The sequence below is a fragment of the Sus scrofa genome, chromosome 15, assembly GCF_000003025.6.
Source record: "Sus scrofa isolate TJ Tabasco breed Duroc chromosome 15, Sscrofa11.1, whole genome shotgun sequence".
NCBI classification, from domain to species: Eukaryota; Metazoa; Chordata; class Mammalia; order Artiodactyla; family Suidae; genus Sus; species Sus scrofa.
In genome coordinates, this window is record NC_010457.5 from 125,556,197 (window position 1) to 125,584,051 (window position 27,855).

General features: G+C 40.2%; 1 protein-coding gene across 3 annotated transcripts in view; it reads right to left on the minus strand.

Annotated features, from left to right (window-relative positions):
• Window positions 5,317-27,855, minus strand: part of AP1S3 (adaptor related protein complex 1 sigma 3 subunit) — a 75,703-nt gene continuing 53,164 nt past the window's right edge. For all 3 annotated transcript variants that reach the window (XM_021074901.1, XM_021074903.1, XM_021074902.1), the window contains 4 exons: window positions 25,016-25,194; window positions 22,856-22,964; window positions 13,003-13,140; window positions 5,317-7,318 (listed from right to left, as the gene is read on the minus strand). In XM_021074901.1, coding sequence (XP_020930560.1) covers window positions 7,283-7,318; window positions 13,003-13,140; window positions 22,856-22,964; window positions 25,016-25,194 — 462 coding nt within the window. In that variant the 3' untranslated portion in view covers window positions 5,317-7,282. The remainder of the gene's footprint in view (window positions 7,319-13,002; window positions 13,141-22,855; window positions 22,965-25,015; window positions 25,195-27,855) is intronic.

Here is a 27,855-nt window from a genome sequence, read left to right on the forward strand (position 1 = left end):
CACATGCACCCGCATGTTCATTGCAGCACTATTCACAATAGCCAGGACATGGAAACAATCCAAATGTCCATCGACAGAGGATTGGATTCGGAAGATGTGGTATATATACACGATGGAATACTACTCAGCCATAAAAAAGGATGACATCATGCCATTTGCAGCAACATGGATGGAACTAGAGAATCTCATACTGAGTGAAATGAGCCAGAAAGACAAAGACAAATACCATATGATATCACTTATAACTGGAATCTAATATCCAGCACAAATGAACATCTCCTCAGAAAAGAAAATCAATCATGGACTTGGAGAAGAGACTTGTGGTTGCCTGATGGGAGGGGGAGGGAGTGGGAGGGATCGGGAGCTTGGGCTTATCAGTCACAACGTAGAATAGATTTACAAGGAGATCCCGCTGAATAGCATTGAGAACTATGTCTAGATACTCATGTTGCAACAGAAGAAATGGTGGGGGAAAAACTGTAATTGTAATGTATACATGTAAGGATAACCTGACCCCCTTGCTGTACAGTGGGAAAATAAAATTTAATAAAAAAAAAAAAAAAAAAAAAAAAAAAAAAAGTCAGACTAAGACGCTGCATCAGAGCGCACACTTAGCACAAGGTGGGACGTATATAAATTAGTGAGGTGGGCCGGTGTTGTGGTGGGTACTGTAGAAATCAGCAGTATACAGCCCTCCAGCGTCAGCTGAATCCTGCCTCCAGATGTGCAGGCCCTAAAGGGTCAGTTCTTAGGATGTTCCCAGCAAAGCAAACCAAAAAATCTAATTTTTATATGAAATCATACAATTGATTCCCCTTTTCATAAGTGCGGGTCAAACAAAAGTTGTATGCAGGCTCAGGGGAGCCTGTGGCACCCAATTCATCTCTCTACAAAAGTGACACCATGGGTGGATGGTAAAATTATCTTTCTACTTCTCAGGCAGCCTACTTCCCCAATCTGATTATCTTTTTTAGATAGACAGTTGTGTGTATTAACTCTAAAGGGTGCTATATTTTTCCACTTTCTGAAGATAACCTTGACTATTCATATCCTGACGCTGCTGAGAGTCTCTGACATCTGTGTCATGTATCCCGGCACGCTCACCACTGCAACAAACAAGTTCAGGGACTTAAAAACATAGATGTTTATTTTTGTCACACGTAGGAGTCCAGTGTGACTGATCCATCAATCTCATGGCTATGCTTTCTCTGGACCCTGGAATATTTTCCTTCAGCTATGAACCAGGAAGGACAGAAATGGAGGGTCACATGTGGGGGTGTTTAAGAGCCAGACCTGCTGTTGGGCACACGTTACTTGGACCCACATACCACTGGCTGTGATTCCATTATGGATAAACCAACCTTCAAGAGAGGCTGGGAGAGGAGTTCCCATCATGGCTTAGCAGTTAACGAACCCGACTAGCACCCACGAGGACATGGGTTCAAGCCTGGCCTCACTCAGTGGGTTAAGGCTGTGGCGTTGCCATAGGTCACAGATGCAGCTCAGATCCTGCGTTGCTGTGGCCCTGGTATAGGCCAATGGCTACAGCTCCAATTAGACCCCTAGCCTGGGAACCTCCATATGCCACTGGTGTGGCCCTAGGAAGACAAAAAGACAAAAATAAAATTAAGAAAGAGGGTCTAGGAAAAGAAGGAAATGATTTGGTAAATGGACATCTGGTCTACCGCATTTTTCAAGCAGTGTTTTTGGTTTCATCCAGCACTCGTTCCTTGACTCACAACCAAACACGAAGGTACAAACTAGGTTGAAATGATAAGCTTTAGCTAAATGCAGAAAACGTCTCTGAATTCAATGATTTTTTTCAAGACTATTAGTCCCTTTTATTCAACATTAGCCAAAAAAAATGTATTGCTTTTCTGTTCATATGACATTCCACCTCCAAAATTCACGAGCACAGCTTTGGTGATTCACTCTTCATCTGTATTCCAAGAGTAGCTCTTCTTTCTACTCCCCTAATGTACCCTTCATCTAAAGTGCACTCATCATACATCACTGGTATCATTTGAAAGGGTGAAAAACACGCTTGAATAGCATTAGGCTCTTATCTCAAACCAGGAAACGAGCTCATCAAATACTTTCATTAGGTAACACCTTTGATCAAGACAAGGTTTAATTAAGAAAATGATCAGCACTGGAACCCGATCAAAGCACAAGTGGGAATGTTCTCATTATGCTTTCCTCTTCTTGCATAATGAATGATTTCGCTAGCCCACTTCCATGATCCCATCTGACTCCGGCATTCGATCCATTCCAAAGAGCAAGTTCATGAACCTTCTCAGTGGTACATTCAGGGCAAGTGTGAAGGCTCCCAATTTCTAATCCATTCTGAAGCTCTAAACACAATTATGACACTTAGTCTTAGCTTTCAGAACGTCTATACCAGTGAGCTATGGCCCACTTACTTGCTCTGAGTCACTGTTGGCTGAAAATCACATGTAGAAAATTTTTAAATAATAATAAGCAATTACTTTCCACTGATTCAAAAGTTTGCAAGAGTTGAATTATATTCGAATAGCATTCGGATGGCTGCCTCAGAAAAATTCCTAACTTCAGTAATTACGTAATTTGGCCCATAAAATTCTGCATACGGAATGCATAGAGAGCAGAGAGGGTAAATAAACTATACATATATGTAACACCGCCTCAGTGCGTAAGTCTGATTTTTACTTTGTGATTTATCGCTCTCTAGCTTCTTGTGGATAGGTTAAAAATTCAAATTTTCTTCCAACATAATTTGCTCTCTGCTCTTACATTTTTAATGAGGTGTTCAACAAATAGAGGAAGAACATACACATTGCTTTCTTTACAACTATTACTATTACCATATGAAATTAGGTATTTTAAGTAGAACGTAATTGATTTTATTCATTTTTCTTATTACGTGCCTTGATTGTTCACTCATCTATTATTTCTGTTTTGGCTTTTAATATTATAATTAGACAAATTCTGTCTTGATAAAATATCATTCGAATTTTGTTTCCAGAAATAAAAATGCTTGGATTTCCCATCCTGGCTCAACTGGTTAAGAACCCAACTAGGGAGTTCCTGTCATGGCTCAGTAGTTAACGAATCCAACTAGGAACCATGAGGTTGCGGGTTCCATCCCCAGCCTCGCTCAGTGGGTTAAGGATCCGGCATTGCTGTGAGCTGTGGTGTAGGTCACAGATGCGGCTTAGATCCTGCTTTGCTCTGGCTGTGGTGTATTATTTATAAATAAAAGAGTTTTTAAATCACTACTGAAGTTGGAATTCTCGTTGTGGCTAGGCAGTAACGAACCCAATTAGCATCCATGAGGATGTGGGTTCAATCCCTGGCCACACTCAGTGGGTTGAGGATCCAGCTTTACTGTGGCAGTGGCATAGGCCTGCAGCTGCAGCTTTGATTCAACCCCTAGTCTGGCAATTTCCAAATGCTGCAGGTATGCCCTAAAAAGACATACACACACACAGACACACATATATACATATATATCACTATCGAAGCAGTATGAAAATTATCTCACTTTTGAATCAAGTGTTGTTCCTCTTCTGTCTAAATGTTTTATTTACTTCAAAATATTATCAAGTAAACTATGCTGCATCTTTCTACTATATATCCTCTTTACACAGGATTAATAACATTGTAAACATGCACAAGTATAAAATAAGAAGCTCTCATAAATTATAACATATCAGGTGTAGCTCATAAAGTTATAGTTATAAGGTCATGCTAATGACAGGAAAAGCCCAAAAAACACATACATTGCATAAATGCTCATTTTACCAGCCTCCATGGAAATGCTCAACATTTTCCAAAGGAATGAGGAAAAATTACCACTTTTGAATAATACTATTAGTTAAACAAATAGAGGAAAAAGTCCTCTTGGTATTTTCACAAAGATGTGAAAACAATACCATCTAATCTAGATGATAGTTAAATCTAGATTAGATGATACATAAATGTATGTATGTATGTACATAAATGTATCATTCACATTGATCCGTCCTTGTTAGGAACTATGCTGTTAAGCCTTGAAGAGGCCTGTTTATTCTGTAGAGTAGCAAAACAAACTAGTCCATGAAATAGTAAATTAACACTGAAACCAGTAAGTTATGATGGAAACACTGCATAAATTATGTACTGATGGCACAGATGCAAGGAGAAAACCCTGGATTCAGTCGATATGTGAGTTTATTCACAAAGAACTTATCAAACAGAAATGCACATTTGAATTCCATGTTAAATAGTAGGGCTGGATTCCATACCAAATAGTAGTTGCAAAAAGTGAATCTAATACAGCCTTTTCTGATTTTAGCTTTATGTGACAAAATAGATTATCACTGTTGAGTACCATACTACATCATCTATGGGCAAAGGTTTTTAAGAGTTTGTCAAGAGTTAAAATAAAAATTGGAAAAAAAAACTTAATGACCCTCCCTTTGCAAATTATTGAAAAAGTTATTGTATATTCCAGAGCATCTACTGAACTTAACCCAAAATTGCAGGGACCATGTGAAAAAAAATATAGTAACATTTGCCCATTAAGTGTATTGATTAGACCTTAGAAAAGTAACATTAAATGCATTCATGAGTGATGTTTCATGGGTATTATAATACAAATCCTAAGGAACTGTTAGGTGTAGAAGAATCTGCATATGTTTGATGGAAAAGCTTTATCATTATTTCATGAGACTGAAATGGAAAGAAGTCCAAAATAAAAATTCACTTTATTTATCATAAGAAATGTCAACTTGGAGTTCCAGTCATGTCTCAGCGGTAATGAACCCAACCAGTATCCATGAAGATGCGGGTTCAATCCCTGGCCTTGTTTAGTGGTTAGGGATCCAGTGTTGCCATGAGCTATGGTGTAGTTCGAAGACGAGGCTCGGATCCCACGTTGCTGTGGCTGTGGTGTAGACTAGCAGCTACAGCTCCGATTCAACCCCTAGCCTAGGAACTTCCATGTGCTGTGGGTCTGGCCTTAAAAAGACAAAAAAAAAAAAAAAAGTCACTTTACATTTGTTAAAATGAAAGCAAAAGAGTTAGTAGATTTGAAGAATGATCATTAACTACATGTAAAGAGATCAGTTTATCGAAATGTGGGTGAATGGGAGAAAGAAGACAATAGGAGCAAAACACTATATTCTGTTCTCTCATTTGCTGTCACCTGCTTATGAAGTTTCTCCTGAATGGTAATGGCCAAGAAAATGAAAAGTTATATTACTGTGAATTCACCAGGAATTACGAGTAACAACGCCAAGCATAACATCTGATTTTTTTAAAGGCAATTCTTTTCATAAAAACACACTCAAGTTCCTCGTTTAAAAACTTTAAAATTTTTTATTTGGAAGTTTTGTACAAATTAAATATTTATTATCTTTCACTTGACAGTTTTGCTACAATTATATGATATAATGATTATTTTCACCAATGTCCATGTAAGGTGTCCCCCAAATTCCTCTAATGTACGACTGAGTGCCATATTGTTTGTTATGTTCCTGTTCTAAGTGTGCTGCTGACAAGAATTCCGAGAAGCCCTGTCTCTAGCTAGACAGGGTCTGATATGGAATTCCCCAGAATGTGTGCTGAGTACCTCTGAATGAGGTTCAGTCAATACCTTCCTCCAAAAATGATGGAGAACTCCAAAAGAACAAGAAAAACTGAGATCAATTTACCCAAAGTTTACCTTGATGAAATGTTTTTTTAAAATAAAGAGCTCTGCCATATTAAAAAAAAAAAAATACAGGCTAAAGCACAAAAGAAGATCTAAAGTCAACCAAGTGCTAAAAATGACAAACTTTAATCTGATGCCGTAATTATAAATACATGATTAATTTGAGGAAATATAGCTATTAAGCCCCATAATTCCTTCATATACTAATGAGTTGTTTCCTTTTAATAATGGTTATATTGAAGAGCTGGTCAACTTTTTCCTCATATTCTTCTGCTCTTGTCTTGCTATTTTTTCCCTAAATATGTCTGCAAAGTAAATCAGAGAGATCATTTGCCCCTCGAGTTGAAGTCTCCAACAGCAAGCACATTCCTCTTAGGAAGAACACTAGAGGGTCCCTAACCATGGCAACACGATGATATGAGACCTCAAAACTAACATTGAAAACACACAGGTAAGACATCAAAAGCAGGGCACCAAGACAGAACAGAATAAGCCATTTCCCTAGAAGTTCTGATCACTTTCACTCTTTGGTTATATAGAACTTTCACTCCAGAAAGCGTATATGTGACATAGTCACAATAATAACAGTCAACAGCAAATGTTTTCTTTGGGAGATGAAGAGAGAAAAAAGGAGGAAAGGCACTTGCTACAGAAGCTGCAATAATATTAAATGCTCCAAATAAGCCTAAAAAACAATAAGTCTTCAAATATATTGTATATACATGAAAACATTTTGGAAACTAAATCTCTCAAGCAACTAAGTGCTTATAACATAAAAGATTATTAAAACAGTAGTAGTAATTATTATTGCTACTGTTATTAATCTTTATTATACTATTTTTATAATAAGGTAAGTTACAGACATATCTCCAGATATCTCAAAACCTAAATAAATACGGTTTGTAGAAAACACAACCTTACTGAAACACCTGTTATAGTTAATTAAAAGGTAAAATTAAAACTTCAGCCTAGATAGCAGCTTCCAAGACATAAAAAACACTTACATCCTATATTATCTTTGGTCATTTCCCTTAATTCCAGCCCTGAAATAATTAACAAACTCAGGACATTAAAATCAGATACACTGTATCTGGATTGAAATTACAGTATTAAAATTTTTAAAGTGTATTAAAAATGTCAGCATTGTAGAACTCTGAACTACCAAGGTAATTTTGATTATACAATTTAAGAAACTAAACATTTAGAAAAAGTATCACTGATACAAGAGATATTTTACTTTCAAAATCATGGATTATTACAAGACATTTTTTTCATCCTATCAGTAGCAGATCAAACATATTGCAACAAATTTTAAAGTAGCTCCAAAATGTGACTTGGAGTTAAAACACTGCTAACAAATATTCAGTCTATTGAGTTATGAAAGCAGTTATTTTAACTTTGAAATAGTCATATACAGTATAATACAGACATGTAATAATGATAAATATATTATGTTAACAACTTTAATTTTTACTAGGTAACAAAAAAATCCCTTTTAAGTTATTTTTGGCATGGTGCCAGAGGCTCTGTCAAATAACTCCATGCAAGGCACTGCTTATTTACAAGTTCGCAACATGTAGCACTTGGAGTCTTCAAGTAGTTGTATGGTTAAAATGCAGGCTTGTTCATGTATTCTTCCATTGTCTGAAAGAGAATAGCAGATTAAGTAATTTCCCCTTAAACCACATCCTTTAGCAGACAGTGAAAACTTATTCTTTTTCTTTCTTTTTTTTTTTTTTTTTTGCCACTGCATACAGGTGCTTGATGTGGGATCTCATTTCTCAGACCAGGGACTGAACCCAGGCTGCAGCACTGAAAGTGCCGAGTCCTAACCACTAGACGACCAGGAACTCCCTGGATTGTGAAAACTTCTTCATTCTTTATTTTGCCCTTAGTGAAAAGAAGTTTTTGAAAGTGTATATGGGCACAAATCTTTGCATTCTAATCAAGAAAGGTGGCTCAAAGTTTGAATATAATTTGTATACAAATCCGTAGGGCTGGAATTAAATAACTTTCAACAGAGAAAAACTTAAGCTTGACCATAAAATGAATATCTGAAAAGAGAAATGCTAAAGTAACAGCTGCCAAACTATGACGCTGACTTCAGAAATATGTGCCTGCTAAAATGGTCATGAGGACTACCTCTGGGCACAGGTACTGAAGAAATCTGAATTGTATTTGTATAACATGTATCTTTACATACATATATTTATAACGTATGTATTATTACAACAGATACAGAACATCTTATCGCCAAGACATAAAGGATAAACAGACCGTAATTCTTAAGAATTTCTTCCATGTATTTTGTAAAGGCTTTCCTCCAAAGAATACAAATTATATTTCTTCATCCTCCTCATCACTTACCAAGTTTGCTAATATGTCATGAGGCTGTAATTTTTTCTCAGAACTTTAAAAAAAAAATGTTTAAATGAATTACCAGTTATAGGGAGAAGGAAAATCACAGTGATGTTGCAAGCCCTTAATGATGCATGATGGATGGACTTGCTCTTCCACTCTGTTCTGTTGTAAACATATATTTGTGCAACCCAGTGGCCGCTGGGTTGAATCAATAAGAGAACTTAAGGGGAGTTCCCATCGTGGCTCAGTGGAAAGGAATCTGACTAGCATCCTTGAGGACGAGGTTCGATCCCAGGCCTCAATCGGTAGTTCAGAATCCAGTGTTGCTGTGAGCTGTGGTGTAGGTCACAGACACGGCTCAGATCCTGCATTGCTGTGGCTGTGGCACAGGCAAGTGGCTACAGCTCTGATTAGACCCCTAGCCTGGGAACCTCCATATGCCATAGGTGCAGCCCTAAAAAGACAAAAAAAAAAAAAAGAGAGAGAGAGAGAGAGTTCAAGGGCCCAGCCTTGGGTAACACCCCTACCTCATCCATGTAAGTCAAAGCCAGTACAGTCAGCAATGCTCGACCTGTTCTAATGCTTGCCCCCGGGGGGCTGATTCACATGAACCTGCCAGGGAAGATGTCAACCAGCATGGGCTAAAGAGACCAAGACCATACCTAGGCAAAACTGCTCAGAGGATACTAGGGTTCAAAGTCAGGTTTTCTAACTGTTTTCATCAGCTCTATTTAAAATTTCAGTCCTCATACTTGTGCTCCATCATCCATACTTTCTTATAAAGCTCTTATGCTTCCTGGATGAGCACTGGCCAAGAGAAGCCCACACCTTAAGACTTTTGCCCTGTACCTCCTCTTACAGATATTGCCCATGTCTTTAAACTTGGCAGGGGTAACACATGGGCCAGGGGCCCATGACTGTCTCATGGTACCTAGAGTTTATACTATTTTAAAAGGAATGCAAAATTACAAATACCAAATTGGGCATAAAGTTTATTTAGAATGGGAAAAGAGGAATTCCTGTCGTGGCTCAGCAGAAACAAATCTGACTAGCATGTGTGAGGATACAGTCTCAATCCCTGGCCTCATTCAGTGGGTTAAGGATCCAGCATTGGCATGAGCTGTGGTAAAGGTCACAGGCGCAGCTTGGAACTGGCATTACTGTAGCTGTGGCTTAGGCCAGTGGCTATAGCTCCGATTTGACACCTAACCTGGGAACTGCCACATGCTTCGGGTGCTGCCCTAAAAAAGAAAAAGAATGGGAAAAGAAATGAGAGTACATTATCAATTTTGTTTTAAAGACAAATATCACAAAATCCAGAATAATAGCATATGGGTTTCATTCATTAAATGCCTGACACCTTTCTACAGTATTTTGTATATTCATTACATGGCCACAAATTCTTTGCAGTTAAGATAGCTTACCTTTGCAAATTTGACAATATGAGCCCACAGCCTTGGAAGGGGACTGGACTAGAGATAGCCCTGGAGTTGTCAACTTCGCTGGCTTCACAGGTCATTGGCCTCAAGTCATTGGCACTGCTTCACCCCATTGGAAAATTCATTGTGCTAAAGACTGCACTGGCTGCCCTTTATGAGCTGGACTGTTACTCAAATTTACATAAGCCAATGACACATGAGGTCGGTACTTTCTTCAGCTTTCCACTTTAAAGGCAGAACAGACTTTTTTTTTTCTTTTTATGGTCGCACCTGCAGCATGTGGAAGTTCCTAGGCTAGGGATCGAATCAGAGCTGGAACTGCACCTGCCAGCCTACAGCACAGCCCCAGCAACGCTGGATCTGAGCTGCATCTGTGAACCTACACCGCAGCTTGCAGCAATGCCAGATCCTTAACCCACTGAGCAAGGCCAGGGATTGAACTTGCATCCTCATAGAACACTATGTCAGGTTCTTAACCCACAGAGCCACAATGGGAACTCCAGGACCAGACTTTTAGGGCTGGCACAAACTTAAAAGGCTCTTCCCTGGCCCTCCGCCAACAGGACTAGGGTATCTCAGGACCCCTCCAGGTATTCATTCAGCACAGTGGTGTTTCCTGTGCATTCAGCACTCTGCATGCCACAACTTTTTACAGCACTATTGTTTGGCTCAGCTGTTTAACGTAGTTTGTGCTTTTAAGGGTAACAGTGTTGAGGAGCACCTAGCCATTTCTCACGAATCTGCACACACACGTACACGGTATCCCATCTATCCCATGGCTTGACCTAATGAGGTACCATTTGACCCTCCCTTCTTAACTGGCTTTCTTACTCAGTGGTCAGAACAGCTTCTGTTTCTCGCCCCCAACTGGTGATCCCAAGAATTGCAACCTCTTTCATTGAAGGATCTCTATCTTCTCCTTTTAGCATTTCTTTTTCCTTCCAATCCTTCTGCACCATTGTCCACAGGTACTTTCAAAAGAAGGTGCCTCTTAAAATCATCCCCAACCAATTAAATTGTTCCTTTCTTTCCTTATTATCAGTGCCCGGCCTCAGTGCACTCAGAATAAGCTCAGAGCATTTAGAGCTTTAAGACTATGTATCTTCTTACGAAATATGTGGAGACAGTCTTTTTATTCTGAAAACCTTTTACTGGGTAGGGGTCAGAGAAAAGTCCAGGGCCACTTTGAGATTTTCAGTTGTGCACAAAGGAAAAGCAATATTACAAAGGCCTCCCTTAAACTTTGGCAAGTACAAATATGTGCTTAGGAGCAAAGGACAAGAGGGAGAAAAAGAAAGCAGTCATTTTTTTTCTCTTTATACAATTACACTGCTTGTGCCTTTTCATGCTCAACTTCCTAACCAGATATACAAAGTCAATTTTTCAACCAGCTCCGCAAATGTTCTTCAACCTAGCTGAAATACCAGCTCCCAAGGGAAAACTGGTAACAGTGTTTCTCTTTGGCAGATGCTGTTAATTAAATGATAGCTTTAGAGAGCAGTCATGACACTCTGCCTACTCACTTTGGGGATGTGGGGGCTGAATGGAGGGTCCCCTGAGACCTACCTATCAAGACCCTTCACTCAATCACCAGGGACATGAATGACCAATTAATGTTTAAGTGTGAAAAACCTCACTCCTGAGAACAAACTTGTGATTGCCAAGGGGGAGGGGGACGGAGTGGGATGGACTGGAAATCCGGGGTTAATGGATGCAAACTATTGCATTTGGAATGGATAAGCAATGAGATCCTGCTGTATAGCACCAGGAACTACATCTAGTCACTTGTGATGGAGCATGATGGAGGATAATGTGAAAAAAAAATGTATATATATATATATATTATATATGTGTGTGTGTGTGTGTGTGTGTATATATGTTTGTGTGTGTGTGACTGGGTCAATTTGCTGTACAATAGAAAATTGACAGAACGCAGTAAACCAACTACAATGGAAAAAATAAAAATCATTAAATAAAAAAAAAACCTCACTCTTGAAATAGCAGGCGATACCTGCTTCCCAGACTTAAATGGAACTAGAAGCACCAGATACCCTGCAAGCTCTTTAAAGCTCTTATTTCTTACAGAGAATTCAAAATAACCCAGATGTGTCTTGGCCCCAATTCAAGGAGCTTTCATTATGGAAGTGTCAAAGACCCTGGTAAAGGTTTGTTTCTCCTAGAAGGTGATTCCACAGTAAGGACCCTGAGGACAGAATTATAAAGAACCCCCTGGCATATTTTAAGAGAGGTCATTATGTGGAAATTCCAAACCACCGATTTCTCAAGTACTTTGTAAAACTCCCTTCCCGTGGCCTTTGGAGGGAGCCAAGTAAACATCAAAAGTTTAAATGCATTTTTTTGAGGTAGTAACACCTCTAGAAATAAACACATCAGCCAAACACAAGGCTCAGGGGTACCCTGCTTCTTTCTCTGTGTCCATTTACCTAAGGGCTGGTTCCCTAGATGGACAGGAGCAAGTCATCAGCTCAAAAATTTACCAAAACAGTTGCTGGGAAATCATACCTAATTATTAACTGAGGCAGGCTCTTCAGGGCAACAGCAAGAATGGCTTTAATGCCAATTTTTTAAAAGACAATTTATAATGCTCTGGATTCTTCTGATCTGCTCTCATGAAAACAGAAAGATAGAAAGGCCCAACGATGCTGTGAGAAGAAGAATCTAGAGATGGCAGAGGTAGGACAGGATCCAGGCCCTCAAAGGCATGCTTGTGCAGGGGACCAGTCGCCTCATCTCATTGGGGAGGGCAAAGGTCAGTGGGGTGAAGCCCCTGAGAGGAATGAAGGGGCTAATGTAGGTAAGTTTCTTTCTTAGGGACAGTGCAAACTGGACCGTATCTCGGAGAAAAACCCCAGTGTATTTTATATAAGTATCACAGAGTCAGGAGTTGAGCGAATGGATGGATGCTTCCGAGTCCATTTATCCCTTGGCAAGCAAGCCACAGAATTCCTGAATTTATTCATGCAAATAGGAATACACAGACAGCCTCTCCAGGAAGGCACGAAATTTTAATTAAAATGATAAATGCCATCTTCAAGAATAAAGCCCTAGAATCCCAGGCAAATGAAATAACAAGACACTGCTAGTCTGCTTTCCCAGGGCAGCACAGATATTTTAATGAAAGTCCTTTTACACCTCCCATAAAATTATCCTTGAAAAGAATAGCACCAAATATTTAATACTCTTTTGACAGGGAAGGATCCTCACTGAAAAGCTCAAAGATGAAGAGCAAAGACTCCGAAGCCCAATTCCAGTGTTCAAATCTCTATTCCCCACTTACTGGGTGACCTTGAGCAGTCATTAAACTTCTCTGGGTCTCGGTTTACTCATCCTTAAAAGGAGGGTAACAATATACCTATCTCTTAGAGTTGCTACCATAATTAAGTCAATGCATGTAACTTAGAAACTGTACCCGACACAGAGTAACCACACAAGTGTCAATTAATATATTATCACCACCACCACCAACAACAATATCTTCTCGAAGAGCAGGAGAAACTATGTACTGACCTCCTGTAACATATCAGAATCCTCAATAGCTTTGACAGCAGATTTCTTGGATGTTTCTTGAATTTCTCCACCCATTATAAATTCATCCAGGATAAAATAAGCCTTTTCAAAATTAAAGATAATATCCAGTTCGCAGACCTGGTAAGGCAAAAACAAATGTTTTGATAAACTTGCAGGAGGATCAGGGGAAACACTGGCCAGTGTTTCAGGTTTTTTCAACAGTGACAACCATATGGCATCCCAAAGATAAGAATATCAGATGGTATTTTAAGGCCAGGAAAGTAGAACTAGGAAAGTCCAGGCCCTGAATAAAAGTCAAACCACATTCTATTAAAGCAGAGCATGTCCTCTGATAATACTGTTTAATGTCACAACAGGAAATTTGAGACTCAGTAGCATGCAGCAGCCCAGCTCATCTTTCCACCTGCACAGATAAAAGCTGAGCCCGCGTTGCATTTCAGGCCTGAGGACAGTGCTTCATTGCTCCAGATCTCTGGTTTGCAAATTTGGCTCCCAGATTTCGAACTCTCAGAATCTCCCTCTTTAGAGGCATATTAGCTCAGTTGTGCTAATTTTTCTCAAAATTATGTCACAGACCAGTGATTCTCAAACTTCCGACTGTACCTTAATCACCCAGAAAGTTTGTTACCACACACCCCAGTGACATATTAAAGGTTTTTGGTATATACACTCAAATTGCTTTCTGAAAAAAATGTATAAATTTGTGCTCCTACCATTTCACTGCATCTTTACTAATTTAAAGAGTTATCATTAATATAAAAACATGCTGATTTTGACCCCACCCTAAGATAAATAAATAAATAAAAACAATGTTAGCCATTATAGTTAACTAATTGAAGTAACAGCTCTTTAAATTAGGTACTATAATTATTACCATTTTATAAATGAGAAAATGAGGCCCAGTACACTGAAATAACTTGATGAAATGAACACAGCTGGCTGTGGCTATACCAGCACTGCAAGCCTTGGGACAGCAACGTGGAAAAGGCAATTAAACACAGCATAAATGAATGCTGGGCAGGGTCACTGTAGAAGGGATGCTTCGGTGAAGGAGAATATAGCAAACGACCTCCAACATCTAAAAATAAAAAATAAAAAACAAAAACAAAACAAAACAGACCTACCGAGTCTCTGATTCAGTAGGTCTGGGTGAAGCCTGAGAGTTTGAAGAGCTAATGGGTTCTCAGGTGATGCTAATGATGCTGGTATGGGGACCACATATGGAGAACCACGGCCACTGTCACAGACTAAAGCAGAGACTGTAGATTTGGTTACGTGTAGCAAGTGCCAAGTCCACTCCCCATAATCCACATGAGGCTCAATTCCAATGCCTCCACCAGACAACCACTCAGGCACTTTCCTTGCTACTTCCTTGTCATATATTCCCCAGAGCTCCCTTCCCATATGCTATGGAAGTTCTGCTCAATCAAGGTTTTCAGTCCCCTCCCACCTTTACCGCTCAACAGCATCAGATACGCTTCACCAATCCCTTGCTTAAAAAATCTCCTCTCTTTTGCTCCCTGCTGTTGGCAATATCACTCGAGCCTGGTTTCCTCCTTCACCTCTGATGATTCTTCTCAGGCTCCTTGGGTGATTTATCGCCCCCCTGACCGTGCATTCATTTAAGAAGTATTTACAAAATGCTTGGGACACATCAATCAGCAAAGCAAACATCTCGGCTGCAGGATGCTTACATTCTACAGACCCACGTTCTTCCTAAAGACAGGTGTTTCTCAAAAATGCAAATCAAAACCACAGTAAGGTATCACCTCATGCCAGTCAGAATGGCAATCGTCAAAAAGTCTACAAACCAACAAATGCTGGAGAGGGTGTGGAGAAAAGGGAACCCTCCTACACTGTTGGCAGGAATGTAAATCAGTACAACCACCATGGAGAACAGATTGGAGGTTCCTTAAAAATCTAAATGTAGAACTACCATGTCATCCAGCTATCCCACTCCTGGGCATACATCATCTGGAGAAAACCATAATTTGAAAAGATACATGCACCCCCATGTTCACTGCAGCCCTATTTACAATTGCAAAGACATGGAAGCAGTCTAAATGTCCATCGACAAAAGAATAGCTACAGAAGACGTAGTACATATAAACAATGAAATATTATTCAGCCATAAAAAATGCATGAAATGCCATTTAGAGCGACATGGATGGACATAGAAATTATCACACTAAGTGAAATAAGTCAGACAGAGGGAGCCAAATATGATATGAGATTACTAATATGTGGAATCTAATAAAAGTGATACAACGGAACTTACAAAACAGAAACAGACTAAAAGATTTCAAAACTAAACTTATGTTTACCAAAGGGGAAATGTGGGTGGAGGGATAAATTAGGGGGCTGGAATTGACATCTACACACTACTATATATAAAATAGATGGGCAAAAGGAACCTGCTGCATAACACAGAGAAATTTACTCAATACTGTGTAACAACCTATATGAGAAAAGAATCTGAAAAGAAATGTATATATGTATACGTACAACTGATTTACTTGGCTGTACACCTGAAATTAACACAACTTGGTAAGTCAACTATATTCCAAGAAATTTTTTTTAAAAAAAGGACTGGTGTTTCTCAAGAGAGCCTCTTCTCTTTGCAACACATGCTTTTCCTAGATAACCTCCTTTTCTTCCTAGAGCTGACTCTTGCATGCAGGTGGCTTAACCAACTGAGATGTCTGGGCCTGAACCCCCTCTGCAGCACTAATTCAATATTTTCATCCACTAATCAGACATCTCTGCCTGCATATCCCTTAATCCATGGGCCCATGTACCAAATTGAAGTCAGGCATATTCTTTTCCCTTTAGTTCTGGCTTTGCTTAGTAGCTGAAACCTCTATCCAGTGGTTCCATCTAATTCATTCTACAGTTACTTTCCCCCTAGCTCTTATTCCTCTCCTTCCTCAGTCACATCCCTCTCAATCCTATGGATTCCATCCTTGCAAACCCCTAACCCTTTTCCTCTTGTCCATTTTCACTGCCACTGCTCAGGCCTAAAATATCTCTTGCTTAGGGCATATCCGTGACCTTCTAGGTGGTGTCTGTGCCCACGCAAAGCCAATGACCACTAATGCTTTGTTAAAATGCTGATCTGGTTCCTTTCTTGTGTACGGTCTTCTGTTCAAGATAGTTTTAACTCCTCAGCATGGCATGCAGGAAACTTTGCAGCCTAGCCCGGAGCCTCCCTCTGGCTTCCCGTGCCAGCGCCCACTCCACACTACAGCTACACATTCCACAAACTCACCCCCATGATTTTTTGCCTTTGCCCTTTGCACATCCCAGAAGTTCCTGGAATGTTGCCCAAATGTCCTTTCCTTCATTCTCCTGGCAAAATCAAGCTCATTTTTTAAGGCCAAAGTCCAAAGTTATGAGCCCAATGATTCCCGGAAATCCTCTCTCCTCCCGTTGAGATTCTGCATCACTTCCTGTGTTCTCTTTCATCCTGTTGTATGCTTACTTACAGCCACTCCACCTTGCCCTGTGAGCTCAGGCAAAGCCCATGTCTTAGTCATCCTTATATCTCTGGTACCTGGCACACAGTAGGATGTAGTAAATGTGTGCAGGATAAATGAATGAGTCAGCTACCACCACAGAGTCTTTATTGTTACAATCCTGGGGACTAATGGCTTCCCAGATCAATAATCCTCTGATCCTACTGAATCCTATGACTTGACATAAAATGGATGTCAATATTTTAACAAATTGCTCCATATATTTAGGATTTAGGAAAATAAACTTGAAGACTCTCCAAGGAAAATGGTTTATATTGACAGATCCAACTGAATCTAGAAGCATAAGCATAACCACTATAATAAATGGCCAACTCAGAAAAATTAATCTAACTTGCAAAGCATATGGTCTCTTCATTCATTAGAAAACAACATCAAATCAATAAGCATGTACATTTGTGTGTGTGTTTGTGTGTGCCTGTACCTCTAATTTCTCCCTCCCTAGAGAGTCTGACCCTCTGTCTCTTTCTCTCTCTCCTCACACATATTAAAACCAGTTTAAAATAGAGTCTATTCACTGGGAAATGCTACTATAATCTAGGACTTTCCCAGACCTTTAGGGTTCCTTCTTGAAAATAACCATCAGGAAAAGGATGACATCATAAAATGACATGTTCTCAGCTTATAAATCCTTAAAATATATTATGAACCTGACCACTATCCATGAGGATGTGGGTTCAATCCCTGGCCTCGCTCAGTGGGTTAAAGACCCAGCATTGCCACAAGCTGTGGCATAGGTCTCAGACATGCCTTGGAACTAGTGTTGCTGTGGGCTGTGGCATAGACCTGCAGCTGCAGTTCCGATTTGACCCCTAGCCTGGGAAATTCCATATGCTGCAGGTGCAGCCTAAAAGGAAAAAAAAAAAAAGAAAAGTTGGAGAATAATATGCATAATACAATCCCATTTTTTAATTTAAAAAAAAAACTGTAGGAGTTCCCATTGTGGCTCAGCGGAAATGAATCTGACTAGCATCCATGAGGATGCAGATTCAATCCCTGGCCTCACTCAGTGGGTTAAGGACCAGGAGGTGCCATGCGCTGTGGTGTAGGTTGCAGATTTGGCTCGAATCTGGCGTTGCTGTGGCTGTGGTGTAGGCCAGTGGCTACAGCTCCGATTTGACCCCTAGCCTGGGAACATCCATATGACGCAGGTGCAGCCCTAAAAAAAAAGGCAAAAAAAAAAAAACTGTATATATCTTCTAGATAAGACATATAAAACATATTCAGTTTCTTTAATAAAAAAAAGTGGGATTGTATTATGCATATTATTATGTGTGAGAATGTATCATGCGTTATTTTGCAATTGTAAACAATATAGATAAACAGAAAGAAAGCACAGTAGATCAGACATTCGTGCACATCAAAGAAGGTACAAGAAGTAAGCAGTTACCAGAGATCAGAAGAGGCAGGAAGTCAGGAGTTAAAGCAGTAACAGCCGGGGAACCCCAGAGTTCAAGGCAGGTGTAGACCAGGAATCCAGGACAGACAGGAATCTCATTAAGTGAAACCAGCAACCAGAATCCTGCAAAGTGAACTTGACAGATACTAACTCAAGATCTCTCGGAACTTCTCATACCCCACTGTCTGAGCAGCAACCCATCCTCAAGCCTAGAGGGCTTGCCAGCAGCCATGGGGCAATTAATTTACTGCATCTAGCTTCAAGGGATAGATATGCAAAGCCACAGAGAACATACACGCACACACCTTGATTATACAGTTACTATTTCCAGATCGTAAGGGAGAAGGATGCGCAAGTTCAACCAGCATTATAGAGAATGTTATAAAAGAGCAACTCTTTCATACTCCAAAATGATACTCCACTGGCTATTCTTAGAGTCTAACACCAAGAGGCTGTTGTATCTGAAAGTAAGAAGACAAAATATTGCAGAACATGAGACCTGATTTCTTAGCTATTGTCTAATTACTCAAATATTACTTCTAATTCTACCTTTAGAGCACTGCCCCAATATATCAGAAATGTACCTTGATGCTCAAATGCCTGCATTCCATCTAGTTACACAAAAGCACATAGTTTCTGTGTTAATAAACACATGAGCCTCTTTCCTTATTTTTTTCTCATTTTCTAATGTCTCTGTATTCTGGAAGAAAGCTTGTAATAGGAAGAAACAGGGGTAATTTAACATTATCTTTGATCCCCTAGCCTTGTGCTTTATCATTTGGCTTCAGGGACTTCTGTTATAGCAGAATACATGCTGTAGTGAGATTATTTCCAACATGTCAATAACTAAACCCTTTTGGATAGAATCTAAGGAGGACTTTCCATTACTGAATTCTGTTCTAAAGTAAACACAAAAAAGCTCAAGTTGGGAGTTCCGGTCGTGGTGCAGTGGTTAACAAATCCGACTAGGAACCATGAGGTTGCGGGTTCGGTCCCTGCCCTTGCTCAGTGGGTTAATGATCCGGCGTTGCCGTGAGCTGTGGTGTAGGTTACAGATGCGGCTCGGATCCTGCGTTGCTGTGGCTCTGGCGTAGGCCGGTGGCTATAGCTCCAATTCAACCCCTAGCCTGGGAACCTCCATATGCCGCGGGAGCGGCCCAAGAAATAGCAACAACAACAACAACAAAAAAAAAAAAGACAAAAAAAAAAAAAAAAAAAGCTCAAGTTATAGCAAATATATAAAACTATATCTAAAATAATAATGCAAAGTACAATTGCATGGCAATTGAAAGTTATAAAGTATTGTCAATTACACTATCTCCTGGATCCTCACAACAGCCCCCATGAGACTGGCAAAGTAAATTACACTTTGAGTGTAATTTTTCTTATCTGTGAAATAAAGGTCTATGAGGAGCCAAATCATGGGTCTAGTGAGTGAGTGAGCCGACACTGGGATCCAGCAGGAGCCGGAGGACCCCCTCCTCTGACAACAACAAAACCCCCTAAATCAAGATCAAACCTCTCTGGAACAGCAACTTCCACTCCCTCTGAGTGCATCAGTAAAAACTTAACAGGCTAGCCTGCAATGGGACAACATGGCAGGCGTCTAAATTCTCAGACTGCGCCTGATCTACTGTGAGACTCTGAGGTACTGCCTCTTACCCTCTATGAACGGGGCTTAATGCTACTTACTGAAGACTGAAAGAGTAACACATTAATCCAGGTAAATCTCCTGGGAATTGAAAAGTGCTAAAAAACATAAAAAATAAAAAAAAATTTAAAACATAAATTAAGAGCCAGAGATTTTGATTTATCTGTCATTGGACGGTAATATTTTCTAGCGTTATGAAAAGCTCAGTCCAGAGGGTTTTTTTTCCCTGGGATAATCTAAGGGCAAAAATCCAAGAAAATGCTCAGTATTAACACAGGAGGAAAAGAAGACCAAAGAGAAGGATGCTATTCCTGAGACGATGTCATGAATTGCTGGGTTTACTCATCAGTTAATTAATAAGAACTGAACACCTACTGGGCACAGAGCCTTGAATTGCTCTTAAGCTGCTCTTAGCTTAATGAAAGATTCATTGAATTTTTTTAGTGAATTAAATTTTGGTCCATGATAAAGACAGAGCTTCTAAAGCTATGCCAAAAGAGGATGAAAAATTAATGTTCGAGAAATAGAAATATGTTCCAGGTCTGCTTATACTCTAACTGGGCTTAGCATTGGTGAAGAGGATTCAAATTCTCTTGAGAAAGCAACGTATGTTCAGAAACATCTGACATGTGGTCAGAGAAGGTTGGGATCAAAATTCAAACCCAATTCATATGACCCTCATTGCATAAATCTAAGAAAACACAACAGGTCAAACCAGAGTGAAGAAATGAGGGGGAGAAGGTAGGTTATAGGAAAACCTGGGCCTCTGGAGAATTCCTTCGGGGCTTTGAAAAAAACCACATCTGCAGTTTATTTCAAATGAAAGTACCGCCGTGTCGGGATTCATTTGAATAATTGAAGGCACAAAATGGAATAATCTCAGGTCTGAAAACACGCCATTATATATTTGCAAATCTCTTGTTAAAAAATCAAAATAAACTTAGTAAATGGGGAGAGCGTGAAAGAAAATTGGTCTGTCTTATTACTTCTATGCACTGACCTACAACCTGAAATCCCTGAAGCAACATTTAGGGCTTATAACATTTTACGAAGGAAGAAAAAAAAAAAAGAAGAATCAAAGAGGGAAAGGGAGGAAGGGAGGGAAAATTATTTCAAAAACCTTTAAGGTACTCATTCATGTGAAAACTGTTGCAACAAACTGGATAAAACCTTAATCAATATCTCAAATGCTGCTCCTTTCACTAAATAAAACACTGTACAGAAAAATATTCTGAAAGCAAATTCTCCAAACAGCACTTACTAAAAATCTTCAGTGAGCATGGAAACAGGGAAGAGAATATTACTATGAAGAAAACATTTTCCAAATCCACTAATTTTTTTTTTTTTGGCCACACCCATGGCATGTGGAATTTCCTGGGCCAGGTCCTGAACTTGAGCCATGGCAGTGACGATGCCAAATCTTTAACTGCTAGGCTCAACAGGGAACGCCCTCACTGATTTATTTTTGAGACTGTGAACTAGATGAAATATTTCTGGAACATTTGCTAAAGTCTAGCCCAGCGCTGGTTCCAAGTGCTGAAAAAACAAAACAAATAAGTCCCAGGTCATGATCTCAAGAGACTTGCAGTTTGGTTGTCAAGCAAATCCTGCACAAGTTAAGGGTGATACAAGGCTGCTCCGTGTCGCTGGAGCACTGGGTATGTCAGGGATAAAAAGAAAGCAAAGCGAGAAGGTTGAAGAAGTGGTATGCGACCAACGTTTAGAAAGCGTAAATGCCAGACAAAGAAATTTCTTTGAGTTTTATTCATTAAGGACGGAGGAGAGCAACTGAGGGAGGAATGTCACCTGAGATCTGTGCATTGGAAGGAAGATGCTAACAAATAGGCCAGGAAAGGGGAGCAGAGACAAGCCCAGAGGCAGGAAGGGGCAGAGACGAGGTTTAAAAGAAAAGCCAAACTGTAATCCCAAGTAAGCTTACACTAGTGAGAGAGAAAGAAGGACATGAATTTGAGTCCAATTTGAAGAGACGGAGGCAAACCTAAGCAAAGGGTGGGGAAAGATATCAGAAACACTGTCCTTTGGCACTGAAGGACCTTGGGACATCATAATTTCCATCATAAGACAGAGAAGGTTCTAGGGAGGTGATTTTAGTTCTTGTCAGATGAACGTTGAGATGCCCATGAGAAGCCCAGCGGAGTGAAGAAGAGTCAGCCGGTGATGGGTTTCCAGGAGAGAAAGTCCAGTAGTCATGCAGGAGAGCAGAAAGAGAAGGAGGGCATTTGGAGGGCAGGGGGAGGGAGGAAGCAGGAGAAGAAGCCACGTGGGAGCCTTTAGAAACACAGGATGAGAAGCAGCAGAACTCAGTGTCAGGGCGAAATAAAAGGAGCAGATTTAAAGAAAGGATTTTGATAAGCAAGAGTCCAGGGCTGCAGAGAGGTTAAGGCAGGTGAAGATTTCAGAAGCATCCCTGGGAATTCCCATTGTGGCTCGGTGGTTAGTGAACCCAACTAGCATCCATGAGGATAAGCGTTCAACCCCTGGCCTTGCTCAGCAGGTTAAGATCCGGCTATGGTGTAGGTCACAGCTGAGGCTTGGATCCCAGGTTGCTGCAGCTCCGACGTAGGCGGGTGGCTACAGCTCCCACTGGACCCCCAGCCTGGGAACCTCCATATGCTGTGGGTTCGGCCCTAAAAAGACAAAAAGACCAAATAAATAAATAAAGACCTAAATGTGAAAGGTAAAACTAATTAAAAAGAAGCATGATGATTTCTTTGGAACAGTCAAGGTGAAGCCAAGCTGCAAGATGCCACGGAGTGAATGAGTTCTGGGGCTCAGGGCACCTTGAAGACTGTATTTCTTGGCAGTAACTGCATAGAGATTGAACAGCAACATGAAGGAAAGAGATTTTTGTTGCATTTGTCGGATGTTTGATTTCTCTTATGTATAAATAATATGCAAGAACGCTCAGAGCTTAGTAAAAGAAACCAGAGAGGGGATAAGACAGATCAGGAGGAGTAAGAGACAAAATATCATCGAATCTTTTAGGATTAAATTTCCAGTTCATTGAAACAAGGTGTCTAGCATGGCTGTGATCTGGAGACACACACCTGCCTCCTGAAAGCGTTAGATCTCCCATTTACTAAGGAGAAAGCCTTGCATTCTGATCCTCGGTGCAAAGGCAGTTCCTATTTTGGACTTGAGAGGGAGAAAGAATGTGACGACAGACAGAACGGAAGTCAGAGCCGGCCTGGAGACTGACTAATTCTAAGAAACCAGGACGCCACTTACATTTCCAAAGTATTTGTCCAGCAACTCCACGTAACGATGCACAATCTCTAGTGTTAAGAGCTCATTGTCCTGATTTTCTACGGCACAGCAAAAATATAAACTAGCATACCTTGAAAAGAAAAAAAGAGAACGTAAAATATGGTGACATGTTACACGACCTGAAGATGGCTTTTTTTTTTTTTTGGCTTTTTTTGGGGGGGAACAAGCAGTTACCCCTCCTCCCTAGAGACTCTCCCTGGTCACCTCCGAGAGAGAAATCATTATTCATCACATCCAACATCCTCCCAAAATGTAAAATAGAATACGCAAAAACTATGGTGGTGATGGGAGTATTTCGGTTAATTAGGTGAAAAGGTCCTCCACGAAACTTTACCAGGAGGCGCTCTTATCGGGGAACAGAGTCCTTGGGCCTGGGGTGCCTATTCATGCTCCTCCCTGGATTACAAACTGTGCTTTCTAAACTCCAGACCCCTGACCAGGGCTCCCACGCTGCCCACCTTCTCCCTTTACACTGCACTGCCCTGTTTCCTACCCTCAGCTTGTCAAGTCCTCCCTCCCCTGTGTGTTCCTCTGCCTAAAATACTCCTCCCCACCCGATTCTCCTGCTCCTCCAGTGGCTCTGAGCTTGAATGCCGTTTCCCCCAGGAAATTTCCATCCTTTCTCACTGCATCAGATGCCCCGGCTTTGCATTCCTGTATCTCCCCTGCAAAGCACAATGTGCTCTTCATCCTGTATCACTTGGCCTGTCTCTCCTCCACCAGACCAGCCACTTCCCAAAGGCAGGGACTGAGGCTGCCCTGTCCACCAGTGTGTACCCAGAAGCTGTAAGTATCTGTTGAAAGAACTGTTGAAGCCTATTCTTCATGCACTCGTTTAAATTACAAATGAGCTCAAAGTTCTAGAAACCAACAAGCAAAGAAGAGGGACAAGCTTTTTGTCACCAAGCTTTTCCTGGGACTTTGCCTTTACATTCCTGAGATGCTTATGAAGGGGCCTTAGCTGACATCTCTCATGATGCTAAAACAAAAAGCTCTGACCTTGGACCCAGCAAAAGAAGCTTTGCCCAGGCACTTCCTGGTAATTTACTCCATTGCATATAGCCTGCGGATGCTACCTCCTTCTTCTTCCAGTTTTTTAAACACCCCTTGCAAGAACCCTTTTTTAAAAAAATTTTATGGTGGCATCCATGGCATATGGAAGTTCCTGGGCCAAGGACTGAATCCGAGCCACAGCTATGGCAATACCAGATCCTTTAACCCAGTGCATCAGGCCAGGGATTGAACCTAACCCTCAGCAGAGACCCAAGCTGCGGCAGTCAGATTCTTAACCCACTGCACCTTTTTGGGAACTCCAAAAGACCCTTTCTAGTGTGTGTTTTTACCCTCTAAAAGCTGCAGTGTGATGTTGGGTGCAGGGTCAGATTGGCTGTGCTCTGGTCCTGGCTTAGGCATTGGTTATCTGGATCTTCATGGGCAAAATGACTTCACCTCTCAGGGCCTCAGCTTCCTCATCTATAAACTGAGGTCCTCTTCCAGTATGGTCTTACCAGGGGAAGCTGGTGCAGTAAAGAGAGGATATACAGGCTTTAAAGTCAAAAATCTGTATTTGAATGCTGGCTCCACCAATTACCACTCAAATATTGTTGCTGGGACTAATTTCTTAAACTCTCAGCGGCTTCTGTTTGCTCATTTGCAAACATGAGTGATAATAACCATAATAAAGAGATGCCCACCTCTGCATCATGTGAAGCTGCAATTTTTTCCATAGCATTTGTTACTAACTGAAAAATGCTTTGTTTAATAAGTTCCATGAGAGAAGGAATGTTCTGTGTCTTATTCAGACTGTGTCTGATTTCAGCTCTGTGTCTAATGGCTACTGTATCCACAGCCATTAGAACAGTGCTGGAAACATAACAGGTGCTCATAAGACATTTCTTGAATGCATGTGTGCATTATTGGCACAAAAATTAAGTATCCAGAAGCCACTCTGGCACACGGAGGGCCTTTCAATAAATGAGCATCCTCTTCTATTTAGTCTTCTCGGGCTCCAGTCTCCTAAGATTTCAATAAATGATGAAATGGGTGTTGCAATCTAAAATGTTCACGATTGAACAAACCAAACAATAATGAGAAATTCAGTTCTCATAAAGTTACTCACACCTTTTATAAACAAGTTTTAGCTCCTTCCAGTCAATAAAACTGCTTGTCCTCTGACCACGAGACAGAATAATCTGAACAATTTCCCGGGTGATCTTTTTCCTTTCCTTGTCAGGGAGAGTCGTGTACCATTTCTGCAGCCGTAATTTCCCTTGTCGACTGAAGAGCAATATGAAATGTATCTAGAACAAATAAAGGACAGAAAGAAAATGGAATTTGGTCAACCAAATCATTCTACCTTAGACACTGAAATTCAGAAGCAGGGTTTAAAAAGGATCATAATTCTGAACAGATGAAAAATACTTAGCAGTATGAAAACCTAGCTTATCTGGGTTATATTACATTTAACCTATCAAAGAACAAAGAAACATATACATCACACACACAGCTTATTTATACTAGAGGAGAGAGGTAAGTTCTTCTTTTAATTCTTTTCATGAGTCACGAACTCATTATAGAGAGAAAAATATATCAAGGAAGAATATAACTCTGGAGAAAACCATTAAATTCTTCCTTCACAAGCCAAAAAAAAAAAAAAAATTTAAAACAGTGGAAGGGTTTACTTTAAAAATTATACTCCTGCTCTGTATCGCAACCATAGAAACAAAATGATAAGTAGTAAGAAAGGAAAGAAGAATGCAAAGGAAAGGAGCATGAAGCAAGGGGGGGATAGGAGGAAACTAGAAGGGGACCATATCTATGTTTCAATAAAAATTATATATATTTAAGGTGCACAACACGAGGATTTGATATGCATACACAGAGTGATGTGTTTATGACAATCAAGCTAATTAACGCATTATCTCCTCACACAGTTATCTGTTTTTGTGTGTGATGACAGACCGGAAATATACTCTCTTCGCAAAGTTCCGGTATTCCATAGAGTATTATTAGCTACGGTCACCAGGTCACCACGCTCTACACTAGATCTCTAGACTTATTCTTCCTACATGAAGCAAGTTTGCCCCCACTGACCAACATCGCCCCGTTTCCTCCACCCCCCACTCCTGGTAACCACTGTCCTACTCTTGGCTTCTATGAGTCTGATGCTTTTAGATTCTACATATAAGTCAGATCATGCAGTGTTTGTCTTTCTATGCCTGGCTTATTGCATTTGGCATATCTTCTAGGTTCACCCATGTTACTACAAATTACAGGATTTCCTTCTTTTTAAGGCTGAATAATATTCCATCGTTTGTGTATATGTGTATACTTAACTACACACACACATCATCCTCTTTCGGTTTGGCTGCGCCCACAACATGCAGAAGTTCCCAGGCCAGGGATCAAACCCACGCCACAGCTGTAACCAGAGTCACAGCAGTGACAACGCCAGATCCTTAACCCACTGAGCCATGAGGGAACTCCACACACCATACTGTCTGTATCCATTCAGCTCTCAGTGGGACACTTAGGTTGATTCCCTATCCTGGCTATTGCGAATAACGTTGCAGTGAACATGGAAGTGTAGTTGTCTCTTTGAGAAACTGATTTCATCTCCTTTGGAAATATTCCCAGAAGTGCTATCATATAGTAGTTCTAGTTTTTTGTTTGGTTTTTTTGCCCTTTTTTAATTAAAGAACAGTTGCTTTACAATGGTGTGTTTTCTATTTTTTTTTCTGGATACGAATTTCATTGTTGAATTCATGTAATTTTTCTATTTTATTGAAGCATAATTGATTTCCAATGTGCTAATTTTTGCTGTACAGCTAAGTGACTCAGTTATACATATATATATTCTTTTTCATATTCTTTTCCATGTTGGGCTATCACAGGACATTGAATATAGTTCCCTGTACTATACAGTAGGACCTTGTTGTTTACTCATCCAGGATATACTAGTTTGCATAGTAGTTCTATTTTTTAATTTTTGAGGGACCTCCTTACCATTTTCCATAATGGTTGTACCAATTTACATTCCTACCAACAGTGTGCAAGGGTCGCTTTTCTTCACACCCTCACTAACACCTCTTATCTCTTGTCTTTTTGATAATAGGTGTTCTAGCAGGTATAAGGTGATATCTCATTGCACTTTTGATTTGCATTTCTTTGCTGACTAGTAATATTGAGCATATTTTCATATACTTATTGGCCATCTGTATATCTTCTTTGGAGGAATGTCAATTTAGGTTCTTTGCCCACTTTTAATTGGGTTGCATTCTTGCTACTGACCTGTTTGAATTCTTTACATATTTTGGATATTAACCCATTAACGAATGTATGGTTTGCAAATATTTTCTTCCATTACATCAGTTGTCTCTTCAACTCTGTTGTTTCCTTTGCTGGGCAGAAGCTTTTTGGTTAGATGCAACCTCATTTGCCTACTTTTGCTTTTATTGCTTGTGATTTTATTTGTTTATTTATTTATTTTGGCTGTGGTTGTGGCATGTGGAAGTTCCTGGGCCTGGAACTGAACCCATGCCACAGAAACAACCTTGGCTGCCAAAGTGACAATGCCAGATCCTTAACCCGCTGTGCCTCAAGGGAACTCTGACTGTTGCCTGTGCTTTTAGAGTCATATCCAAAATATCGTTGCCCAAACTAATGTCAAGAAGTATTTTCCGTATGTTTTCTTCTAATAGTTTTACAGTTTCAGGCCTGAGAGTTTCATCCATTCTGAGTTAATTTTTGCATGTGAAGAGAAGTAAGGATTCAATTTCATTCCTCTGAATGTGGTTGTTAGTTTTCCTAATACCATTTATTAAGGAGACAGTCCTTTTCCTATGGTGTGTTCTTGGCACCTCCCTCAAAGATCAAACTAGTCTTAAATGTAAGATCTTTACTCCACTTTGTGGGTTACTTGGCTGAGAGATGTAGAATCAACCATCTCAAAACACAATTAT